The following is a 23,778-nucleotide window of genomic DNA, read 5'->3' as shown; positions in this document are numbered from 1 at the left end:
CCACAGAGGAGGTGGACTACTCTGGCCTGGCTGCCACAGAGGAGGTGGACTACTCTGGCCTGGCTGCCACAGAGGAGGTGGACTACTCTGGCCTGGCTGCCACAGAGGAGGTGGACTACTCTGGCCTGGCTGCCACAGAGGAGGTGGACTACTCTGGCCTGGCTGCCACAGAGGAGGTGGACTACTCTGGCCTGGCTGCCACAGAGGAGGTGGACTACTCTGGCCTGGCTGCCACAGAGGAGGTGGACTACTCTGGCCTGGCTGCCACAGAGGAGGTGGACTACTCTGGCCTGGCTGCCACAGAGGAGGTGGACTACTCTGGCCTGGCTGCCACAGAGGAGGTGGACTACTCTGGCCTGGCTGCCACAGAGGAGGTGGACTACTCTGGCCTGGCTGCCACAGAGGAGGTGGACTACTCTGGCCTGGCTGCCACAGAAAACCAGACTCTACACTGGACCAGAGCAGAAGAAATCTTTTTTTCTTAGGTCTAAGTAGCACCACTGAAGATGTTTTATGTGTACAGCTCCTGTGCCAATCTATGTGCATCACACTGATTCATTTGCTTCACTAAGGTTACATGCTACTAACAAACCTTTTGTGTAATCGTTAATATTAATGATATATTGCTCCACTGCTAACCTACTCATTGGCACTGAGGCAGCTATGGCTAGAGCGGGTTGGTATTAACCTCAGGTATCGTGTTGGTTTCTTTGGAGTAGATTCCCTCGATATATTTTCTCTTTGAAAAACACAATTGTGTGATTTAAGACTCGCAGGCTACAACAAAGGGCAAGGAAGAAGAGACAGAATGTTTCACAGAGAATGTCCACCGAGCTCAAAGCCTGCAGCTTCACAAGCAGACATGGCTGAGAACACTGGTGTTAAACGTAAAGCATTGCAGAAATGGAATAGCATCCGAGCAAAATAACATTGTTTGATGTTTTTAGAGAAAATGGCAACTTTCATGATTGTCTTTTTTAGGAATGATTGCCTATGGAATGGCGAAAGCTGCAGTACATCAACTGTGCCAAAGCCTCGGTGGGGAGAAGAGCGGGTTACCAGTGAATTCTGCCGCTGTAGCCATCTTGCCGTAAGTTGCTTCTTGCTTTGTCTGATATTGATTTTCCGTGAATATGTTCCTGATACTTGAAGCAAATAGTGAGGAGTCTCTCCACATTGTGTGCTAGGCTCGAGTATATTGGTTGTGAGACAGGACAAACACTCGGCGGATCTGAAGATGGCAGACCTGCTTGTACATCTAAACTAACCAATTATGATAGACATGCTTTACAATACAAGTAATAATAACCCTGCATGGCATGAAGTGCATGAATACTGTGCAGAATAAGTCCCCAATAAATACCCAGAAACACACTCCAGTGCAGGTTATGATCATAGCTGTCAGCAGTAAAACGGTCATTGTTGCCAAAAACCACCTATAACTGCAGTTTTCAGATTTCCAATTATTTTTCCCTGTTGCTCCATTCTTGTTTTTTTTTTTTTTTTCAAAAGCCATAACTTTATTTTATCCTTCCGTTCCATAACAATGGGCATAGGGGTATGTGCACGTGTTCATTATTTGTAGAAGAAAAATTTTCTGCAAATCTGCTTCAAATGCAGACACATTGGCAGGAAAAATGGAGCATAAAACGTGTGCATTTTTTTTTACACAATTTTTTACATGTTTTTCTTTACCCATTCATTAAAATGAGTGAAAAACACTGCAAAAACCATACAGCTTCAAATCTTCAAGGAAAAAATAAACATGTGCTCAAGACTTGAGGAACCTCGTTCACTTTATTTTCCTGTGGATGAAGCTGTGGGCTTCTTTTTTGCAAGGCAAACAGTCTGTTTTATTGGTGCAAATTTGGGGGTTCATATGCATTTTTTATGCTTATTGTATTATATAGGGCTGTAAGGTGACTGAAAAACCTTTTTTTTATTCGGACTCCCATGACAGCACCACGAGAGAGGGGATCCGCCCTTAAGGAACAGGAAACCTACAGACAGAAAGGCGGCACGCATCAGTTGGTTTCCTGTTCCTGAGGGGACGGGATCCTACAGATGGAAGTCCAAATGGATCCCAGGCCGACACATGTAGCGGGGGGTCTCCTACCTCGGCCAGGTGCGGAGCTCCTGGAGACGCCATGGTGGTCCTTGCTGGGCTGCACTGCAGTGGTGTTCGCAGCAGAGAGCGGTGTCCGGAGGATATCCGCCTCCGTTAAGGAAAGCCACTGCCGGTGAGTATGGCCCCCGGGGTCTCCATGCTCCAGCGGCGCGCTGGCTGGGGTCGGGGTTGCCAGTGCAACCGAGTGGTGTCCGGGACCCGGAGGCACTGCAGGAGGATGCCTGGGCATCCCGCGTGACTCCCTGCTACACAGCAAGTGTTTGCGGTGATGTCGGAGGCGGAGCCGGGGGTGCTTCTGGGTCAGCGGCATCACTGCGCAGGCTCGAGGGATCCAAGATGGCGGCGCCCATCGGAACAAGCGCCCGGTAAACGCCAACTCACCGGGCGATAGCTGCGCCAGCTGAGGGGAGGGAGACCAATTAGAGGGGGGGGGCGCGGCATGTCTGCTGACCGGAGAAGGGGTATTTAAGCAGGACCCAAGGGGGGTTCCATGCTTGTGGCCACATTATTGCACGCAATGATGGAGAGAGAACAAAAGCAGCAGCAACGGCAGCAGCAGTGACAATCATCGCTGCCTCCCCTAAGAGACCTTCAGCAGGTCAAGCAAAAGAAAAAAGAATCACGGGACAGTAAGGAGTGTGCCAAAGGAAGTGACCAATCCAGTCATAAAAGATCCCCCTCATACTCCGGTACCTAATTGCTGCACTGGTAAGTGATCTACGTGAATGTTCACTCAGTGACAGAGCCTCCCTCTGTTTTTATTCTCTGGGAAAGAAGGCCACGAGTAAGGCAAAACATAGGGAATGCGCTCTCTGTGCATGCCCACTCCCGGGCTCATGCCCAAAAAAGTTGTGTCCCCTCTGTATCCAGCAGATGGTGGCGGAGGAATCGCCTAAAATCGCTGCAAGCCTAAAAGACATAAGGCAGAAATGAGAGAAACCCTAAAATCCCTGTCCCAAGAGGGTAGCTCAAGGGTTATGGACCCTTTGGAGTCAGATTCCTCGGTGGAATGGAGGAGAAATAAGGACCCCTCTGGCTAATCCCCCTCGTCCTCGGAGGAAGAGGATTCCGGTCGGTTCTGTCTGCCGCTAGACCGGGTGGACAAGCTGGTAAAGGTGGTGAGAGGAACAATGGAGGTGGAGGAGCCCAAACCACAGTTATCCATGCAGGACGTCATGTTCGGGGGGCTGGATCAGAGAAAGTGAAGGGTCTTCCCTTTGAACGAGAAAATTCAGTAACTAATTCGTAGAGAATGGAAGAAACCAGATAAGAGGTTCGCTACCACCAGCCCTCAAACGTAGATAACCCTTTGATGATCCGGCGGTTAGCACTTAAGACAAAGCCCCTAAATTGGATGCGGCAATCGCCAAGGCATCAAAAAGAGCCTCACTACCCTCCGAGGACATGAGGACCCTTAAAGACCCCCTACACAGGAAGGCAGATACCTTCCTTAAAGGAACCTGGGAAATGGCAGCCGGTTCCCTAAGACCAGCAGTAGCCTCAACATGTACGGCCAGGTCCATGATGGTCTGGTTAGACCAACTGGAGTCTCAATTAAAACGGGTCGTCTAGACAGACAATTTTGGGTGCCCTACCAGTAATCCAAGGGGCTGCAGCCTTCCTAGCGGATGCCTCAGCTGATGCGGTCAGAATGGCTGCTAGGGCAGCAGGACTTTCCAATGCGGCTCGTAGAGCCCTGTGGCTAAAGTGCTGGCCGGGAGACATCCAATCCAGGTCAAAACTCTGCATTATCCCGTGCGAAGGAGAATATTTGGAACAGTCCTGGATGAGTTGCTTGATAAAGCCGGGGATGACAACAAGAAGTTCCCTAATCTGTGGTCTGCATCCTACCGACGTTCGTTCAATAGAAGGAAATTCGGTCAGGGAAGAAGGCACAACCCATCGACTAATAGAGACCGTCACAGATGGGAGGATAGAAGGAGAGGTACGGGCTTTATGTTCAGGCGTTCTTCAAGAGAGCAAAAGAGTCTGGACAATGACTAGCGATTCCCGTGGGGGGTAGACTGTCGGCCTTCCTTCCAGCATGGCTGCGGATCACCAATAGTGACTGGGTGCGCAAAGTAATATCCACCGAACTCAAGCTGGAGTTTAGTTATGTTCCTCGAGATACCTTTAAACTAACTCCCTTACGTTCGTGACTTGAACAAACTGCTTTTGAATCAGAAGTCTTGAGTCTGTGACTAAAAAAGGTCCTGGTGGAGGTTACGGAATCTGAGAGAGGTAGAGGCTTCTACTCTCCCCTGTTCCTGATCCAAAAGCCGGATAAATCATTCAGGACCATTATTAATTTACGTTCCCTTAATGAATTCTTGGTTAACAGAACCTTTAAGATGGAGTCTATCAGTTTAGCAATAAAGATGTTGTTTAAAGGGTGTTTTATGGCAGTTGTGGATTTGAAAGACGCGTACTATCATGTGCATATCCACGCAGACTTCCAGCAGTTCCTGAGAGTGGCAGTTTCAGTGGACGGGTTAATCCGTCATTTTCAGTTTAGGGCTCTCCCTTTTGGTCTCTCAGCAGCCCCCCGGGTATTTACGAAGATAGTGGCTGAAGTCATGGCTCATCTACGGGAGGCGGATATCCTGATTGTCCCGTACTTAGATGATTTTTTGATTGTGGGGAATTCGGTGGACCATTGTCTCTCAGATAGAAAGGACTAAGTCAAGACTAGAGCATCTCGGGTGGATAATAAATTACGAGAAATCCCGATTTCAGCCCCTAAGAGTTCAAAAATTCCTAGGCTTACTGTTAAATTCAGAAACCCAGCAGTGTCTTCTGCCATCAGATAAGTTAGAACACATACAACAGCAGGTACTTCGGGCGATTGATAAACCCTCCATGACCCTCAGGCAAGCCATGTCACTGTTAGGTTCTCTGACCTCATGTATGCCAGCAGTCAGGTGGGCGCAGTTTCCCCCGGTTTCTTTCAGAAGCATGTCCTAGTTAGCGACAGGGCCTTAGAGGGGTCTCTACAAGGTCAGATATCATTGAGCCCTTTGACTCTTACATTTCTTAGATGGTAGCTTGACAAGAACAACTTATCCTCAGGGGTGCCCTGGGTGACGCAGATTACCCGCATAATAACCACAGATGCTAGCCCCTCGGGTTGGGGGGCACATATGGGGGACATAATGGTCCAGGGACAATGGGACTCCAAAGCTGAGACCTCGTCTAACCAGAGGGAGCTGTTGGCGATTGAGTTGACAGTTAAAAAACTCATTATGTACTTACAGGGTCATCATGTCAGGATCCTCTCGGACAACCAGGTAGCAGTAGCCTATATCAACCACCAGGGTGGAACGCGCTCCCGGGGCCATTTCAAATAGCCGAGATAAATTTTCAATCTTTAACTGAGCTCCATATCAGAGGGAAAGACAACACGAAGGCAGACTTTCTAAGCTGCAGGGGGCTAAGGTAAGGAGAATGGTCTTTAAACACGGATGTTTACAACCAGATTGTCCGCAGATGGGGTCAGCCGGAGGTAGACCTCTTTGCCAGCAAAGAAAACCGGAAAGTAAAAAAGTTTTGCTCTCTGAACCCCAGGGAAAATCCACTGGCAGTGGACGCTTTCCTAATAAAATGGGATTTCTCCCTGGCATATGCCTTTCCACCGTTAACCCTCTTACCTCTGGTGGTGAGAAAGATTAGGGAAGATTGAGCAAGAGTCATATTAATTGCCCCATTCTGGCCCAGGAGGACCTGGTTCGCATGGTTGAGGACCATGTCAGTATGCGATCCCTGGGTACTGCCGAACCTTCCGAATCTTCTCTACCAGGGACCAGTCAACCATCCACAAGTAACAGGACTCCACTTGACGGCGTGGAGTTTGAGAGGGCACTGTTGAGGGATAGAGGTTTCTCCCAAAATTTAATTAATACCCTTCTGAAGAGTAGGAAGCAGATTACTACAAATATCTATGCTAGAACCTGGAGGCAATTCCTGTCCACCTCTGAGTTTAATCTCAGGGAATACCCACGAAACATTCTAGAATTCCTTCAGAGGGGTCTCGAGTTGGGTCTTTCCACGAGTACTCTTAAAGTGCTGGTTTCAGCCTTGGGGGCCCTGTTTACCTGTGATATTGCTAGCAACTACTGGGTGACTAGATTCATCAAAGCTGCTAGTAGATCCAGACCCATATACTGGGATAAATGTATACCATGAGACTTACATTTAGTCCTTACAGCAATGACAGAGAAGCCATTCGAACCTCTGGATTCAACCTCGTTAAAGATTACCGTATATCCCTTAAGACAGCTTTTTTGGTAGCAATAACATCTGCATGTAGAATAAGTGACATACAGGCACTTTCCAGGTTGCCCCCTTATACAGAGTTTTTGCATGATAGAGTAATCCTAAAACCGGACCCAGCATTCTTGCCCAAGGTAGTATCAATTTTTCTCAGGACACAAGAGATAGTTCTCCCTTCCTACCAACCCTAAAGAGCAGACGCTTCATGCGATAGATGTTAAAAGATGCCTACTAGAATATATGTCGGCTACTGATCCTTGGAGGAAAGAGAACACATTATTTTTATCCTTCCAAGGCCCTAAAAGGTTTTAGAGTGTAAAAACGCACGTTAGCAAAGTGGATTAGGGAGGCTCTCTGGCTTATACAACAGGTGGCGGTCCGGCTCCACAGAACCTGAGGGCGCATTCCACTCGTGCCATGGCGTCATCTTGGGCGGAGAGATATGGAGTGTCAATTGACCAGATATGTAAGGCGGCCACCTGGTCATCTCCTTCCACCTTTTTTAACCACTATAGGTTAGATATGGGTGCCTCCTCGGATCTCACTTTTGGACTAAGGGTGCTGCAGGCTGTAGTCTGTCCCTAAGTTAGTTTACATCTCTGTAATTCTCTCGAGGTGCTGTCATGGGAATCCGAATAAAGTATTAAGTTACATACCGGTAACTGTATTTTTCGGAAGCCCATGACAGCACCCTTAGATCCCTCCCTTGTTCGTGTATGGGGGTGCACTCCTTCCTCTTAGAAGTTTATTTCATGGATTTGCCTTAATTTGGAGTAAAGATTATATAGAAATTATAAATAGGATGTATAGATTGTATATATTGTATATATGCTGTGCCACTAACCATGGTAGCCTCTCAAGCTCTGTAATCCAACTGATGCGTGGGAGAGGTGCCGCCCTTTTTGTCTGTAGGTTTCCTGTTCCTGAAGGGCAGATCCCCTCTCTCGTGGTGCTGTCATGGGCTTCAGAAAAATACCGTTACCGGTACGTAACTTAATACTTTTTTAAATTTATTTATTTTTCTCCTTCTGGATTTACCATATAGGTTGGTGAAGCTTTCTTATGCACCAGGCTTTTGTGGATTTGGCATTTCCAAATATTCATTTCTCCTTCGCCTCATTGGGGGATACAGGACCATGGGTGTATGCTGCTGACACTAAGTGAATATATAAAAATGAACTCCTCCTCTGCAGTATACACCTACCACTGGCTCCAGCCCGAACCAGTTCGTGCATCCTAGATGCCTCTTGCGCAAGTGCAAGAGGCATCTAGGATGCCAGGACAAGGATGCCACTGAAGTGGACTGCTCTGGCTGTTAGAGGTACATGGGTCTGGTCTTCAGACCACAATTTTTTATTTTATTTTTTATTCTATTTTTTACCTTTTACTATTTTTTACAAGGATTACAGAGGCGACTGATCCCTTCAGGATTCCTGATCTCCCCAAACCAACAGGCAGGAACGTGGAGTGTCTCCTCCACCTACCCCCTCCTGCACTGTTCAAGCCATGCCTGCGCTGTTTTAGGGGCGCCGTGTCCCTTCAGGGCACCGCTCTCCTCGCACCAGCAACAAACGGGAACATGGAGTGTTGCCTTCATATACCCCCTTCTGAAGCCAGGCTTACAGTGAGACAACAGCCCTGTCCCATCCTAGGGGAGTTAACCCCTAGGACAGTGATGGCGAACCTTTCTGAGACCCAGTGCCCAAACTGCAACCTAAAACCCAATTATTTATGATGAAGTGCCAAATGCCCCATCATGATCCCTTTCATGTAGAAATATGCCCCATCATGATCCCTTTCATGTATAAATATGCCACATCATGATCCATTTCATGCAGAGATATGCCCCATCATGATCCCCCTTCATGTAGAAATTGCCTATTCCACCACCTCCATCATTTCCTCCTCCCCATCGTTAGCCCTCTCCCCATCACTCTCATCGTTGGCCCTCTCCCCATCACTCTCATCGTTAGCCCTCTCCCCATCACTAGCCCTCTCCCCATCACACACACACACCAGCGGCCACACTCACCTCTCCGCTCGCCGGTAGCTTCCTTCCTTTCACACATTGAGCGGCGCGGCTGGATGACATCATCATTCAGCTCCGCGGCCACGCCATCCAATATGTGAGAGGAATTGAGAGAAAAGAAGCTGCACCTCTGGAGCAGTGAGGCGAGGCTGCGTGGCAGCTGAGAGGGCTTTCCTGCACCGTCCATATTGCAACCGCCATGACTAGCAGGCAGAGCGATAGCTCTGTTTCTTCTGTTTCGGACCATAGGCATCCCACGAAGAGGCGAGTGCTTGGGTGAAGTCAGCTGGAGGGCTCCCTCAGCGCGCGTCGCGGCTCCCGGGTGCATGCCATAAATTTAGTCCCCGGCTTCAGCCTGTGCTAGGCCGCAAGCCGGTAGCTCTGCCCACTCACCACGTCACGCCGGCGGCACTGCCCACCCGCTTGGTGCTTCTCGTTCAGAGCAAGAGTACCTTCGCTGATCCCGACGGCCATCTTTACTCGCCAGCTGCCCCTCTGGGAACCCTTCTCTGCACTGGATTCACTGCACAGCCGCAAGTCTGCTGACAACGTTCCCATCAGAATCACTGGCATCGGGAGGACCGCTTTCAGGGCCACAGGACCTGGGTGAGAGCTGCGCTGCTATATACCCACTGGCCCTTTTCTGCAGAGCTGCGCTGTTGTACACACCATCCTTTCTCTGTAGTATATACAGCTCTGGCAAAAATTTAAGAGGCCACCACATCAAAACCCTGTCATGGGCAGCCCATTCTCCAGACCCTGAACCCCATTGAAAACCTCTGGATTGTAATCAAGAGGATGATGGATAGTCACAAGCCATCAAACAAAGAACTACTTAAATTTTTGCTCCAGAAGCAGTGTGAAAGACTGGTGGCAAGTATGCCAAGACGCATGAATGTTATTTTTAAAAATCATGGTTATTCCACAAAATATTGATTTCAGAACTCTTCCTGAGTTAAAACATTAGTATTGTTGTTTCTAAATGATTATGAACTTGTTTTCTTTGCATTATTTGAGGTTTTTTTTAATTTTCACCATTTTTCTATGTCAGACAAAATTTATTGCTTGGAAATTCGGAGACATGATGTCAGAAGTTTATAGACTAAAAGAAAAATTTACATTTTACTCAAATATACCTATACAAAGAAAAATCAGACAAACTGAACATTTGAAAGTGGTCTCTTAATTTTTGCCAGAGCTGTATGTATTTGGCACAGGGGTACATCATGTCTCTCTCTAAAACATCCAGTGTTTTTCACCTCATGTACCACCTGTTAGACTTGGTTAGACTTGGCTGCCACGTGGTCAGAATACCCCACTCTGCGAAGCCTGTGATCCCGAACGTGCTCAGGAACACTCCGCCACAACCTATCCCAGAATACCTAGTCCCCCTGAGTGGGCTTCGTCACTGTCGTAGTCCATGGCTTCTCTAGGTAAAGTGATTGAGTCCCTTCATGGTCCCTCCCTGGGTTAGGGGCATCAGTCTGCCTGTCTTAGAGGGCTCCTCTACCACATGGGAACAGTCAATCTGCAGGGGCCGTTCTCAATCAAAAGATACACAGGCCACAGGCATCTATAAAACGGACCCATAGCACGTCTCTTGGGCCTCCTTGCGCCTCGGCATCCATGAGCTCAGTTTCTTGCTCCCCCTCACCAGAGGTTTGCAGCGAATAGAACGGAGTACGAGTTTGACGGGCCCCTCGACCTGGACTCACCGAGTTATCAGGTGACGGTGGATGTTCTCATAAAGGCCATCAACCAGACCTTGAAGGTTGACGAGGACTCTACCTCCACCCCGGATCACATGGTGTCCTTCAAAAGGACCAAACGACCTCATAGGTGCCAATCACCCTGAGTTTCAGGACATAGTTCGACAGCAAAGAGAGAGGCTGGACAAACGCTTCTTGGGTCAGAAGCCTCTCGAGGCGAAAGACCCTTTCTCTCACCGGATCTGCGTAAACAGTGGGCGGAATCCCCTCCGGTTGACCCACCTGCATACTGTCTGGCCTCCAAAACCCTTCTATCCTTACCAGACGGATCCTCGAATAAAGATCCTACGGACCGTCTGATAGAGAACCTTGCCTGTTCTGTTTTTGAAGCCTCGGGTTCAGCACTCTCTCCCTCTTTCGCCGCGACATGGGTAGCCAAAGCAATGGTCTTCTGGGCAGATACTCTGAGCAGAACTATACAGGGTAGTTATCTTCCCGTGGAGGCAGCGGATCTGGCCAATCGGATCGCTTTGGCCGGATACTCTTTGGTAAACGCTTCTCTGGATGCGGCTAACTGTGCTGCGCTTGCGGCCTCATGCCTTCTCTATTAGGCGGGCACTGTGGCTCAGGGAATGGAGAGTGGACTCTGTGTACAAAAAGTCCCTAAAAACTCGGATTTACCAGACCGGTCGTTTGTTCGGAGAGAAGCTGGTTCAGCTTATCCCTGACACCATAGGTGGGAAGAGTAAATTCCTCACCCAGCAGAATGTTAACCATCCCTTTCGCCACCCGCAACAGTCTCTTCCGGTCCTTTTGCAGCAATCACGGTTGGTCCACTATAAACAACTCTTCTGGAACGGGGCGCTCCCCTCATGGGGACAAAGGTCCCCAGGTTTCGTATAAGACCAACCAGTCATGGAAGAGCAGACCTAAGCAGTCCAGATCTAAGAGATCCGGGTCCCATGGATTCTCGCCCAAATGACTCGTGGCTTTACACGGAATACACCAGCAGAATAGGGGGCCGTCTACTTCGGTTTCATCATACCTGGCTCTCTGTCGTTCATGTCGAATAGATCAGGGACCTTGTTTCCTCCGGATACGAAATATCTTCCCGCAATCCAGCAAGGTTCTTCCCCTCTCGTCCTTTTACTGAGCCATCAATTCGCTTCGTCAAGACGGGGGTCATTATTCTGTTACCAGAAAAGGAGAGTTTCGAGGGGGTTCTACTCAAACCTATATGTGGTCCCGAAGAAAGATGGAACTGTGAGGCCCATACTCGACGTAAAACTCCTAAACAAAATTTGTCACATTCCGGCACTTTAGGGTAGAGTCCCTCCTCTCTGCCATCTCCTCGATGGAGAAAGGGGAGTTCCTAGCATCCATCGACATCCGGGATGCTTACCTCCACATCCCGATGTCCCCTCCAAGTCCAGAAGATCCTGTGCATTGCTGTCCAAGAGGAACATTTCCAGTTCACAGCCTTGCCCTTTGGACTCGCTACCGCCCCCAGAGTGTTCACGGATGTCATTGTGGCCATCATGTCCATTTTGCACTCTCAAGGCATGGTCCTGTTGCCTTACCTAGACGACCTTCTAATCAAGGGACAGTCTTTTCAGGCCTTCGCGGAGTGCGTGCGTATCACTATAGATACTTTCTCACCTGGGCTAGATGATAAACTTAAGCAAGTCTTCCCCCATTCCAGCTCAGACCATCTTTTTTTAGGCATGAACCTGGACGCTTCCTGAGGGTTGGCGATTCTCCCTCGAGACAAAGTCCTAGCCCTTCAACAGGGAGCCAGGGCACTTTGTCATCCTTATCCTCACTCCATGTGCTTCGGGGTCCTGGGCAAGATGGTGTCTTCCATCACCACACTGCCCAGGGGTGTTGATCACCTCGGGAATCGTGCCTTCCGATCAATCTCTTGGAGATTTGGGAGATCTGGTTGTCCCTTCGGCGTTTCCATCATCTTCTGGCGGGTCGCCCCATCCGAGTCTAATCAGACAATGCCACGGCTGTGGCATATATCAACCATCATGGGGCACCCGCAGCAGGGCGGCAATTTGCAAGGTGAAACGCCTCCTCTGAGCAGAGAGAAACCACTCAGTCATCTCGGCAGTTCACATCCCGGGTGTGGAAAACTGGGTGGCAGACTTCCTCAGCCGTCAGAGCCTTGCCTTGGGGAAATGGTCACTTCATCCGGAGATCTTCCAACAAATTTGTCATCGCTGGGGAACTCTGGATGTGGATCTGATTGCATCAAGGCTAAACGCCAAGGTGCCAGAGTTCATGGCTTGGTCCTGGGATCCAAAAGCCCTCGGGGTGGACACACTGGTTCTTCCGTGGCGTCAGTTTCGTCTAACGTATGTGTTTCCCCCAGTTCCGTTACACCCAAAAGACATTAGGAAGATCAAGGCGGAGGGGGTCCCAGTGATCCTGATCGCTCCGGACTGGCCATGCCGGGCGTGGTACACAGTGTTGTTGCAACGTGTCGACGTCCCCTGGCTATTACCGGATCGTCTGGACTTGCTCTTCCAGGGCCTGATTTGCCACCAGAACTCTGGAGCCCTGTGTTTAACGGCCTGGCCATTGAATCCTGGTCCTAACCAAGCTTGGTTTTCCAAGCAGGTAGTGTCCACCATCGTTAGCGCTCAGAAGCCTGTATCGGTGGACATCTATCACCGCACCTGGAAAACTTTTTTCGCATGGTGTAGAGAACGCGGTCGTCCTACTGTTGTCCTCTCCATTCCCTCCATATTGGAGTTACTTTAGTTCGGTCTGGACTCAGGTCTAGCACTTAGTTCCCTCAAAGGTCAGGTTTCCACCTTATCTGTTTTTATTCCAGCACAGGATTGCTTCAAAGCTGCAGGTGAGAGGACGTTCATTCAGGGGGTTTCCCACGTGGTGCCTCCATATAGAATGCCCTTGGATGCCTGGGACCTTAACTTGGTCCTGGGTGTTCTACAGGAGTTTCCTTTCGAACCACTGCAGGACGTTTCACTAACCCACCTTTCATGGAAGGTCGCTTTCCTTGTCGCGGTGACGTCAAGCAGGCGAGTTTCAGAACTGGCCACTCTGTCCTGTCAAGCTCCTTATCTAATTTTGCACCAGGACAAGGTGGTTCTCAGGCTGTCGCCTTCCTTCTTAACCAAGGTTTCTTCTTTTCACCTTAATGAGGACATTGTCCTGCCCTCGTTTTGCCTGGCACCGGTACACCGGGTGGAGATGGCTCTTCACACTCTGGATTTGGTGGGGGCTCTCGGGAGGTACGTCTCACAGACAGCGTCCTTCCATGCTTTATTCATCTTCCTGAGGGTCACAGTAAGGGACTCGCTGCTTCAAAATCCACAAGTCTTACCATCTCAGCGGCAAGCCTATCACAGCGGAGATTAAGGCACACTCCACCTGGTCGGTGGGTGCTTCTTGTGCCATTCGGCACCAGGCGTCGGTGGAACAGGTTTGCAAGGCTGCGACTTGGTCCAGTCTACATACATTCACTAAGCACTACAACGTTCACACTCAGGCTTCTGCAGATGCGGACCTGGGCAGGCCAATCTTGCAGGCGGCGGTAGTGCATCTATAGAAGTTGGTACATGGGGTTTGATCTGTTACGTCGGTTCTACACCCAGGGACTGCTTTAGGACGTCCCATGGTCCTGTGTCCCCTAATGAGGCAAAGGAGAAACATGGATTTTTGTGTACTCATCGTAAAATCCTTTTTCTCCGAGCCACTCATTGGGGGACACAGCACCCACCCTATTGGCCTGACGGCTATGTTTGTTCTTTGGTTTGAAATGTTGTACCAGTGTTTGATGGTTTTGATCACTGAACTGGTTCAGGCTGGAGCCAGTGATATATGTATACTGCAGAGGAGGAGGAGTTAATTTTTATATATTCAGAGTCAGCCTCCTAGTGGCAGCAGCATACACCCATGGTCCCGTGTCCCCCAGTGAGTTGCCCGGAGAAAAGGATTTTACGGTGAGTACACAGAAATCCATATATATATTTTTTTAATATATATAATTTTTAACATGGTAGAAGGGTGATTTATATACTTTTTTTTTTTATTTATTTATTTTTTATCCCCATAAATTGCTTTGTGTTTGAGAGAGAGGGATATGTTATATCCTGTGTAGCTCGGCCTGTGGCAAAGCTTCAGAGGGACCACATTGGCAGCCATGGGGGCCTTCAGCAGGCCCTTTTCTGCGTTGGTAGCCCATTGGCAGGCCATGATCAGGTTCTGGGCGGCTGAAGACAACACTCGCATCCGCGACCATTCCACTTACGGTAGATGCACCTGTCAAACTACAGTGATCACATGCAGACCCCGGTGTGGACATTCTGGTTCGGCTATATGTGCTAATGGGTTAAAATTGAGCTCTTCATTATGTAGCCATGTTGGTTGAAAAAATATTTGGATCTGTCCAATTCAATCGGTAAAAGCTCACTTGGGTGCTTTGGGCAACTAAAACAGTTTTACTGCTAGACTATTTTGATAAGGCCCAATGTATATTTAAATTTTGTCACGACCATTGGTGAGATGAGGTAATAGCTCAACTATTTAAAATTATGTATTTTTGTTTATTATATACAAAGTGGCATGTGAAACTTTGGGCACCCCTGGTCAAAATAACCGTTCACAATAACTGTAAAGTATGTTGAAGATGAAATGATCTCTAAAAGGCCTAAAGTTAAATAAGACACATTTCCTTTGTATTTTAGGCAAAAAAAATAAATGTTTGTATGTGTGGTGCTCAGATTTCTTTGACCAAGGTTTCAGACCTTAGTCACTTGGGGTTTTACGTTGTTCACCATCATCGCTGGGAAAGGCCAGGTGATCAACCTAAATTTCAATGCGCGCAAATGACAACCCCCTGCTTGACTGCAAAAGACCTTCAGGAAGGTTTAGCAGACTCTAGAGTTGTAGTACTTTGTTCTGTTGTTTAGATACAACAGCACAAATAAGGCCTTTTATCGAAGAGTCATCAGAAGAAAACCTCTCCTGCATTCTCACCGTAAAATTCATTATTAGAAGTATGCAAAAGAACATCTAAATGATGCAATTTGGAAACAAGTCCTGTGTAGACAAAAAAGGGCACATAATTTCAGGAAAAGAACATCTTACCAACCATTAAGCATGAGGGTGACTCAAACATGCTTTGGGGTTGTGTTGCAGCCAATGGCAAGGGCAACATTTCACTGCTAGAGGGAAGAATGGATTCAATGAATTTTCAACAATTCTTGATGCAAACATAACTCCATCTGTAAATTGGCTGGTTAAAATGGAAAATGATCCTCCACACAGATCAAAATTCACAGTAGACTTCCTCGAAAGACGCAAGCTGAAGATTTTACAATGACCCTCAATGTCCCCTGATTTGAGCATTATTGAAAATCTGTGACTAGACCTTAAAATAGCAGTACATGCAAGATGACCCGGGAATCACACAGGACTGGAAGAATTTTCCAATGAAGAATAGTTGAAAATCCATCAAACAAAATTCATCTTTAGCCCTTTTACAGATCATTTAATCTTCTACTTGCTTAATGGTTCACAATACCAGTAATTTTGACCAAGAGTGCCCAAAGTTTTACATTCTAATGTGTAATATTTGTATCGGTGTATATTTTTGTATCTATACACGCTCATACATGCATGATATATAAAACTGTATTTATAACATATCCTAGTTCACCCTCCCTGGGTTTTCTTTTTAACTAAGGCTCCTTTCACACTTGCGTTTTTTTGCGCTCCGTGCGCAGTGCAAATGCACATAAATAACGCATCATGCGTTTGTATGCTTTTTTTGTGTTTTGCGCATGGTTTTTAAAAAAAGCATGCGTTTTTTTTGCGCTGACGTGCGCATTACCATGCGCACGTCAGCGCTCCCATAGACTATAATGTGTTTTTGGGTGAATTTTGTGCGCATTGCGTGCGCATGCGTTTTTTGCGCCAGGTTAGATGCACAAAAAAGCAGCAGGATGCATTTTGTGCGCCTGGGCGCACACTACAAAAAAACGAATGCGCATACAAACACGTACAAACGCAGAGCAGGGGCATGAAGGATGGCTATGGGAGGCGGGGCCCAGACGCTGCAGAGACATGATTGACAGCGGGGAGGCGGCTGCTTCAGGGGACACACCATACCTATGGGACTAAATACAAGTATGAGGGCCTACTTATAAAAGTTGATATTTCGGCGTTACTGGGGTTCAGAAACGGAAGAGCCACCTTCACAGAATGCAGCCTTAGTGCTGCTGAAGGTGGCTCTTTTTGTTAAAAACGCCCAGGGTAGGTGACAGGTTCCCTTTAATATTACAAGTCCGCACTTAGATGTATTTTGTGTGTGTTTTTAATAAACCTTATCTCCTCCATGGCAGCGTTACCTTGGATACACCAGCAAATAGGGCCTCCATGCCTGATGCAGACTTCACGTCCTGGACGTCATTAGACTTTATCGCTGAGTGAGTTCAATATCCGATGTGGTTTTGTTATTTTGCTCCTTGGGTTTAACAAAGCATCTGTCTTTTCCTGCAACAATGTGGGGATGGGATTTTCACAAATAAGTTCTGTAGTTTTGTCATGATTATGAAAGTTTTTACAAAATTGGGAATATGCACCTTTATAGACAATGTTTCATGTAATCCTGAAAATATGTGAATAAAAAAAGTTCACTTTTTTTAATTTAATTTTTTTTTTTAATGCCTTATCCCCCTTGAGGTATTTTTGTTTTTTGCTCCACTTCTTACCAGTGCCATATAACTTTTTTTATTTTTCCGTCAATATGGCCATGTGAGGGCTTGTTTTTTGCAGGACGAGTTGTACTTTTGAACACCATTGGTTTTAACTTATCGTGTACTGGAAAACGAAAAAAATTCCAAGTGCGGTGAAATTGCAAAAAAAATGCAATCCCACACTTGTTTTTTTTTTTTTCTTTTTTACCATGTTCACTAAATGCTTAAACTGACCTGCCATTAATGATGCGCCAGGTCATTACACGTTCACAGACACCAAAGATGTCTAGGTAATTTTTTTTTATCTAAGTGGTAAAAAAAAAATCCAAAGTTTTTTTTTCTTTTTTTAAAATAAATTGCGCCATTTTCCAATACCCATAGCATACTACAGGAAGGGGACCAGGACGGGGGTCGCTACTACAGGAAGGGGACCAGGACGGGGGTCGCTACTACAGGAAGGGGACCAGGACGGGGGTCGCTACTACAGGAAGGGGACCAGGACGGGGGTCGCTACTACAGGAAGGGGACCAGGACGGGGGTCGCTACTACAGGAAGGGGACCCATTACAGAAAGATGGGGTGTTCAGATAGGTGGATATTACTGCAAGATGAGGACCAGGATGGGGGGGGACATTACTGCAGGATGGGGACCAGGATGGGGGGGACATTACTGCAAGATGGGGACCAGGATTGAGGACATTACTTCAAGATGGGGGACATTACTGCAAGACGGGGACCAGGATGGGAGACAATACTGCAAGATGGAAATCAGGATGGGGAGACATTACAGCAGAGATAGGCGGATATTACTGCAAGATGGGGACCAGGATAGGGGGGACATTACTGCAGGATGGGGGACCATTACAGCAAGATGTGGACATTACTACAAGATAGGGACTTTACTCCAGGATGGTGACAATACTGCAAAATGGGGGCCAGGATGGTGTACATTACTGCAAAATGGGGGCCAGGATGGTGTACATTATTGCAAGATGGGGATCAGGATTGGGGGACACTACTGCAAGATTGGGGACATTACAAAAAACATTATTACAAGATGAGTGCATTATTACAGTGCGAGAGACATTAATGCAAAATATGGGCATTATTACAGTTTGGGGGCCAGAACTACTATGGGGAATGAATAGTAAAATAATATTACTATATAAGGGCGATTGGGAAACATAAAAAAAATCAAAATAAAGTATGAAAAAATAGCAGAAAAATATTTGGCCACAAAATATGCTGTTCTATGTAAAAAAGAACTTGTCCAATATCTCATATGATAAGCACCATTAAGAAGAATAAACTTGTCTATAGTCTATTTCAGCCACAAGTCAAATGGAGCTTCTTTCTTTCCGAGCCATGCCATGTGGCCAAACTGTAATTTCTGACTATTAATGGGGATATCTGGATTATAGAATTTTTGCGTATATTTGTTTTTGCTACCTGTGTGAAAAGGAAAGATTGGGGATTAAAACAACTTTTCATGGGAAAAACTGTTTTTATTTTTATTTTGTGCTCCACCACCTGATTGTCCAAAGGTCCCTGCACTCTAAATTTTATGATAGTTGAATTTTACTTAATTGTAACTTGCAGGGGTTCTGCTGTTTCAGAACATGGGGACTGTGTCATGGCATCCACAATTTATGTGTTGAAATAAAGTGAATAGATCCAGCTAAAGAAGTAGACGGGTCAGGAAAGTTTGAACTTTGCCGTGTGTGTGTTTTTTTTTTTTTTTGTTTTTTTTTTTTGTCTTTTCACCTGAAGTGTTTTGTTTTATTGTATTGTCACTTCCTACATTGTTTTTCTTGACTGTTTTGGCAACCAGCTGTTTTTTTTTTGTAGGGTTTTTCCATGTCTTTTGTGATTTCTTTATTATTGTCATTTTCCTGTAGTGTTTTTTTTCCAGGGCGTCCCTCATGACGGCATGACAGGAGGTTGTCCTTCTCATCCTCTAGAGGCAGGAAACACAAGATGTTAAAAGCCCACCTCACCCTGTGTTTTTCTGTCCCTAGCAGGACAGACACAGGAGATGATTCTGCATCAGCATGAAGATATTCTTTGGGAGCTCAGGGGAATCTGAGGGGATCCATCTCTTCCCTTCCCTCTGTGAAGAGGCTCCAGGCTGATGCCTCACTTGGTAGGGGTCCCTCAGCCAGTTTAGTAGAGCGAGAAGTGGCTCCTGGCTTTGCCGCATCCCTCTGTGGATGGTTCTCGGCTTCACACTGCATCCCCTGGGCGCACATCCAGTGACACGTGTGTTCCAAGGTGGAACGCATCTCTGGTTTCCAGAGTACTCGGCAGCATGTGTGTGTGTGTTCCAGAGTGGAATGCACTTCCTGTTTCAAAGGGAACACAGCAAATGAATTTCCAGTGTTAAACGCAAGGAATAATAATCTTTATTTTTATATAGCGCTAACAAATTCCGCAGCGCTTTACAGTTTGCACACATTATCACCACTGTCCCCGAAGGGCTCACAATCTAAATTCCCTATCAGTATGTCTTTGGAATGTGGGAGGAAACCCACGCAAACATGGGAAGAACATACAAACTCCTTGCAGATGTTGTCCTTGGTGAGATTTGAACCCAGGACCCCAGCGCTGCAAGGTGGCTAATCACTGAGCCACCGTGCCGCCCATTGTGACGAATGACAGCACAGCACCCTGTGCCACCAATACGTCACGATCCCACCGCTGCCACCAATATGTGACGAAAGCACACCGCTGCCACCAAATTGTGACGAACGACCGCACCCTGTGCCACCAATATGTCACGATCCCACCACTGACACCGGTATGTCAGCAGACGGAGGGATGCGACGCACTGCTGGCACACGGCTATCACAGGCACAGTGGGGACTTATCTTAGTTATCCCGCCACTGGTACCATGTGACAAAAATACACAGCAAGCTAATCTCGCTCTAACAATTTACCGCATGGGGGTTATTTTGGATGCCCCACCACTGCTAACAACCTTCCCAGAACTGTGGGGATTTATGTATATCCCACTTTCTCAGATCCACTTTGGAAATCGCAGCTCTCCGGCGCCACCCTTACCCTCAGGTCAGTCAGGGAACTGCACCTAGGATAATTAGTCGCCGGATGGGATGCTTGTTGTGTCCGGGCTCTCCGTGGTCCATGGCACAGTGGTTCCACAAACCACATCCATGGCAGTCTTGGGGGTCAGCATGTGAAGATCCTATCAGACAACATCACAGCAGTCTTTGTCCGGTATCCGGGAGGCTAGAAAGGTTGGCTTCTGGGTGCCCTAGCCTGACAGATATTTCAGGGGGCGGAGAAGACCATCCATTCTATTTCAGCGGTCTACCTGAATGAAGCAAGATCGTATGGTCCTCCGAATTTGAGTTCAACACAAACGTATTTTATCAGCTGAGATGGGGTGTTCCCTGTTCGCAACTTGAAAAATATGAAAGTGACAGATTTGAAGACATCCCGGAGGTTGTGGATGCCCTGTCTCAAAAGCTGGGATGGAGATCTATTATATGCTTTTCCTCCTTTTCCACTAATTTTTTTTTCAGCAATTGAAAAAATGTAAAGAATTAATGTTTACATTTTCTTAAAAAATATTATTTGTTTATAATTTAGTAAAATATGAAAAATGTTAAAAGGCTTGGTATTGCCACTCTTAAACATTAGGGGAGCAGCTACTGAAATTTGACAAAAACCTAGTGTACAACTCGCTCACATTACTGCACTGCTTGGTCACATCTCTGCAGACTCCGATCTAGGCGGTTCAATGTTGAGGTGACTACATCGGAGCTGATTTTTTGAGGTCCTTGCTCCAGAATTTGATGTAGACAGCTCAGCACTGAATCGTCTAGATTGGAGTTGATTTCTTGAGCTCCTCATACAGACTATTCTAGTCCACTCTTCTGGCTTTTTATTGCTTTTTTTAATGGAATTTCTCAAGATTTTAATGGCGCAGACATCACAGGTCAGACAGGAATGTTCTTTACACTGTTCTATATTTTATGTATTTGGGCTCAACGCTGATTGTTCAGTGTCACCAGAATGTGACTTTTCTCGTCAGTCACCGGTCCTGTCTGCAGCCGCGACATTGTGAGAAGTGGGCGGAGCTTCACGGGGAGAGGCGTAAAAGAGCACAACCAAAAGTCTCCATAAGAGAGCGCAACCGACTATCATAAGAGAGCACAACCGACAGTCCACATAATAAGAGTGCAACACAGTCCTCCTAAAAGAGCGCAACAGTCATCATCCCCCTCATCACCCCCCAATTCTCCACACAGCACCTCATCACCCCCATCTCCATAGAGCCCCTCATCATCATCTTCCCTATGCAGCCCCATTCAAGTAACATCATCCCTTTCCAAAATACATGCAAAAACCTCTCATGCTGAGTCCTGTGTCCACATTCCCATTTGTACAAAGGTCCATGGTGCAGCCCCTCAGTCCTCTCACATGGCTCCATGGTGCAGCCCCTCAGTGCTCTCCTCACATGGCTCCATGGTGCAGCGCCTCTGTCCTCTCCTCACATGGTTTCATGGTGTGTAGCCTTCGGACTTCTCCACACACCCTCCATGATGCAGCACCTCATTTCCCGCTGGTCTTCTCCAGCAGCCTCAGCACAATGCAGCTTCCTGCTATCGGGTCTTCACTGGACTGAAGGAGGCCCTGCCTCTTCCAGTGACATCATTACCTCAAAATATCAACTCTGTTCTAGTTGCTATTTCCATAATTGCACAGCTCACATTGAAAGTGGAGCTCACAATACACCGTGGGTTCCAGAAAAATGGCGCCGATCTCCTTTTGCTGTGATTTGGACAGCCCAATGGACGTGCCCAGATCACAGTAGGGAGCATCTCAATGCTAGGTACAGGTTCGGCAGGTGACTTCCAGAGGACGTTGAGGCAAATTCCACTAGGGTAGTTTCCATTTCTTGGGCCGAGAAGGCAGGAGCCTCTGTAGGGCAGCAATCTGTTCTAGTTTAAGAGCCTTCTGTAAATACTACAAACTGGACATATCATGTCAACAGATAACCTATGGAAGGAAAGTCCTTCAGGCAGTGGTCCCACCCTAGAATCCATTTGGCATTTCTCCTGTCGTGATGTTATGTAGGATGTCCTGGTAAAGTGGGAATTAGTACTACCGATAATTATATTTACCGGAGTCCATCATGACAGCAATCTTACATTCCCTCCCCTGAATTCCTTGTACGTTATGTGAAGTTAACATTTGTGTGATAGAATTGAATAAAATTTAAGTTTCGTCCATCCTGGTGTGGCAATTGGTAAAACGCTGAGAGTTGGTAGGAGTCTTTTAACCTCTCGTGTGTCTCCTAGAGAGTAAGAAGGATTACCTCCTATCATTCTGTCATGATGGACTCCTGGAAATATAATTACCGGTAGGACTAACTCCTACTTTTTTTTTTTCTCACTCCATTGAATAATGAATAAAATACTACTTTTTAAACAAAAATGATAGCGAAATGCTCCAAACATTGTCTGGGCATGTTTTGGAGCTTTCCTGTTGAATTGTTTTATAAAGTACAGAGCGGCTTCCAAGCAGAAAATGCCAGAAGACTTGTAAGTCCCTTCTTTTTAACCGGTTGGCCTTTTTAGAACCCTGAAGCGGTTAATAGACATTCAAAAGACGGAAAATGTGAAGTTGTTATTACATGGAAGTGAATTTGTTCATTCTTGAGTGTTTTCTGGTTTTTCAGGCGCTTTCTTGTAGTAAAATTAATCTAAAAGACTTTGTGTGCACGTACCCTAATATTTCACTACTTTCCTTAAAATCCATGATATTGCAGTATCCTTGAAGCATAAGACCTAAAGTCTATAACTCACTTTCTGGCTACACATATGATGTACTTTGAATAAATGCTATTGATTTTTTATAGTACCTGCTAATTTATTTTTTTTTCCTCTTCTAGGACGTTTTTTAAATGGACCGCTGGGACTAACCGGCCCAAATCTGGCAGTCTTATACAAGTGATCACCGAAAAGGGGAAAACTGAGCTTGTTCCAACCCAGCTGTAGTGGCGGCCTGCTGAATCTTTGTGACTTGTAAACTGATCGTTTCTTTAGGGTTCCATACTATTTTCTCCACTATTCCCTTAAGTGCAGTTACAATTTTTTTTTAACCTGTCTGCAGATTATATATTTCTGATAACGTTATAGTCCTCATGTGATAGTGAATTAAAAACCAAAATGATACCATTTACAATACATTATGGTTTTATGAATTGTGTGTTTTCTATGAGTTTTTCTGGATTTTTTAAATTAAGTTGAACCCAGAGGCAAATATGGTACATACTTTCTTAATTACTGCTTTGCTTAATGTGGTTCTCTTATCATAGACTACCACGATCACTGTGGTCTGTCTTGTCACCAACACCTTTTCAAAAAAGAGTGGAAAGAAACTGAGTAAACCCTTGCAAACTTGGAAGAACTGCTTTCCATGGTTGGATTCATATCAACGATGCCAGTGCTGTAAGTGCATTGTTAACCATGGACCCGCTAGACATAGTAACATAGTTAGCGAGGACAAAAAAAATACATTTGTCCATCCAGTTCAGCCTATATTCCGCCAGAATAAATCCCCAGATCTACGTCCTTCTAAAGAACCTAATAACTGTAAGATACAATGTTGGAACGCTCCAGGAAGACATCCAGGCCTCTCTTGAACCCCTCAACTGAGTTTGCCATCACCACCTCCTCAGGCAAGGAATTCCAGATTCTCATTGCCCTAACAGTAAAGAATCCTCTTCTATGTTGGTGGAAAAACCTTCCCTCCTCCAAATGCAGAGACTGCCCCCTTGTGACCATCACATTCCTTGGCATAAACAGATCCTCAGAGAGATATTTGTATTGTCCCCTTATATAGTTATACATAGTTATTAGATCGCCCCTCAGTTGTCTTTATTCT

The 23,778-nt window shown here is 46.4% G+C and overlaps 1 protein-coding gene across 2 annotated transcripts in view; it reads left to right on the top strand.

Moving 5' to 3' along the window:
* QDPR (quinoid dihydropteridine reductase) overlaps positions 1-23,078 on the top strand; it is a 34,049-nt gene extending 10,971 nt beyond the window's left edge. The window contains exons 5-7 of one of the 2 annotated variants that reach the window (XM_073574630.1): positions 982-1,090; positions 16,513-16,596; positions 22,784-23,078. In XM_073574630.1, the coding sequence (XP_073430731.1) occupies positions 982-1,090; positions 16,513-16,596; positions 22,784-22,889 (299 nt within the window). In that variant the 3' untranslated portion in view covers positions 22,890-23,078. The remainder of the gene's footprint in view (positions 1-981; positions 1,091-16,512; positions 16,597-22,783) is intronic. The other variant, XM_073574631.1, reaches the window with a different exon arrangement.
* Positions 23,079-23,778: the final 700 nt, after the last annotated feature.

Source organism: Dendrobates tinctorius, unplaced genomic scaffold (assembly GCF_039654945.1).
Source record: "Dendrobates tinctorius isolate UK_male_01 unplaced genomic scaffold, ASM3965494v1 ptg000039l, whole genome shotgun sequence".
NCBI classification, from domain to species: Eukaryota; Metazoa; Chordata; class Amphibia; order Anura; family Dendrobatidae; genus Dendrobates; species Dendrobates tinctorius.
The sequence above is the reverse complement of the archived record's forward strand: the minus strand, read 5'-3'. Positions and strand labels throughout refer to the sequence as shown.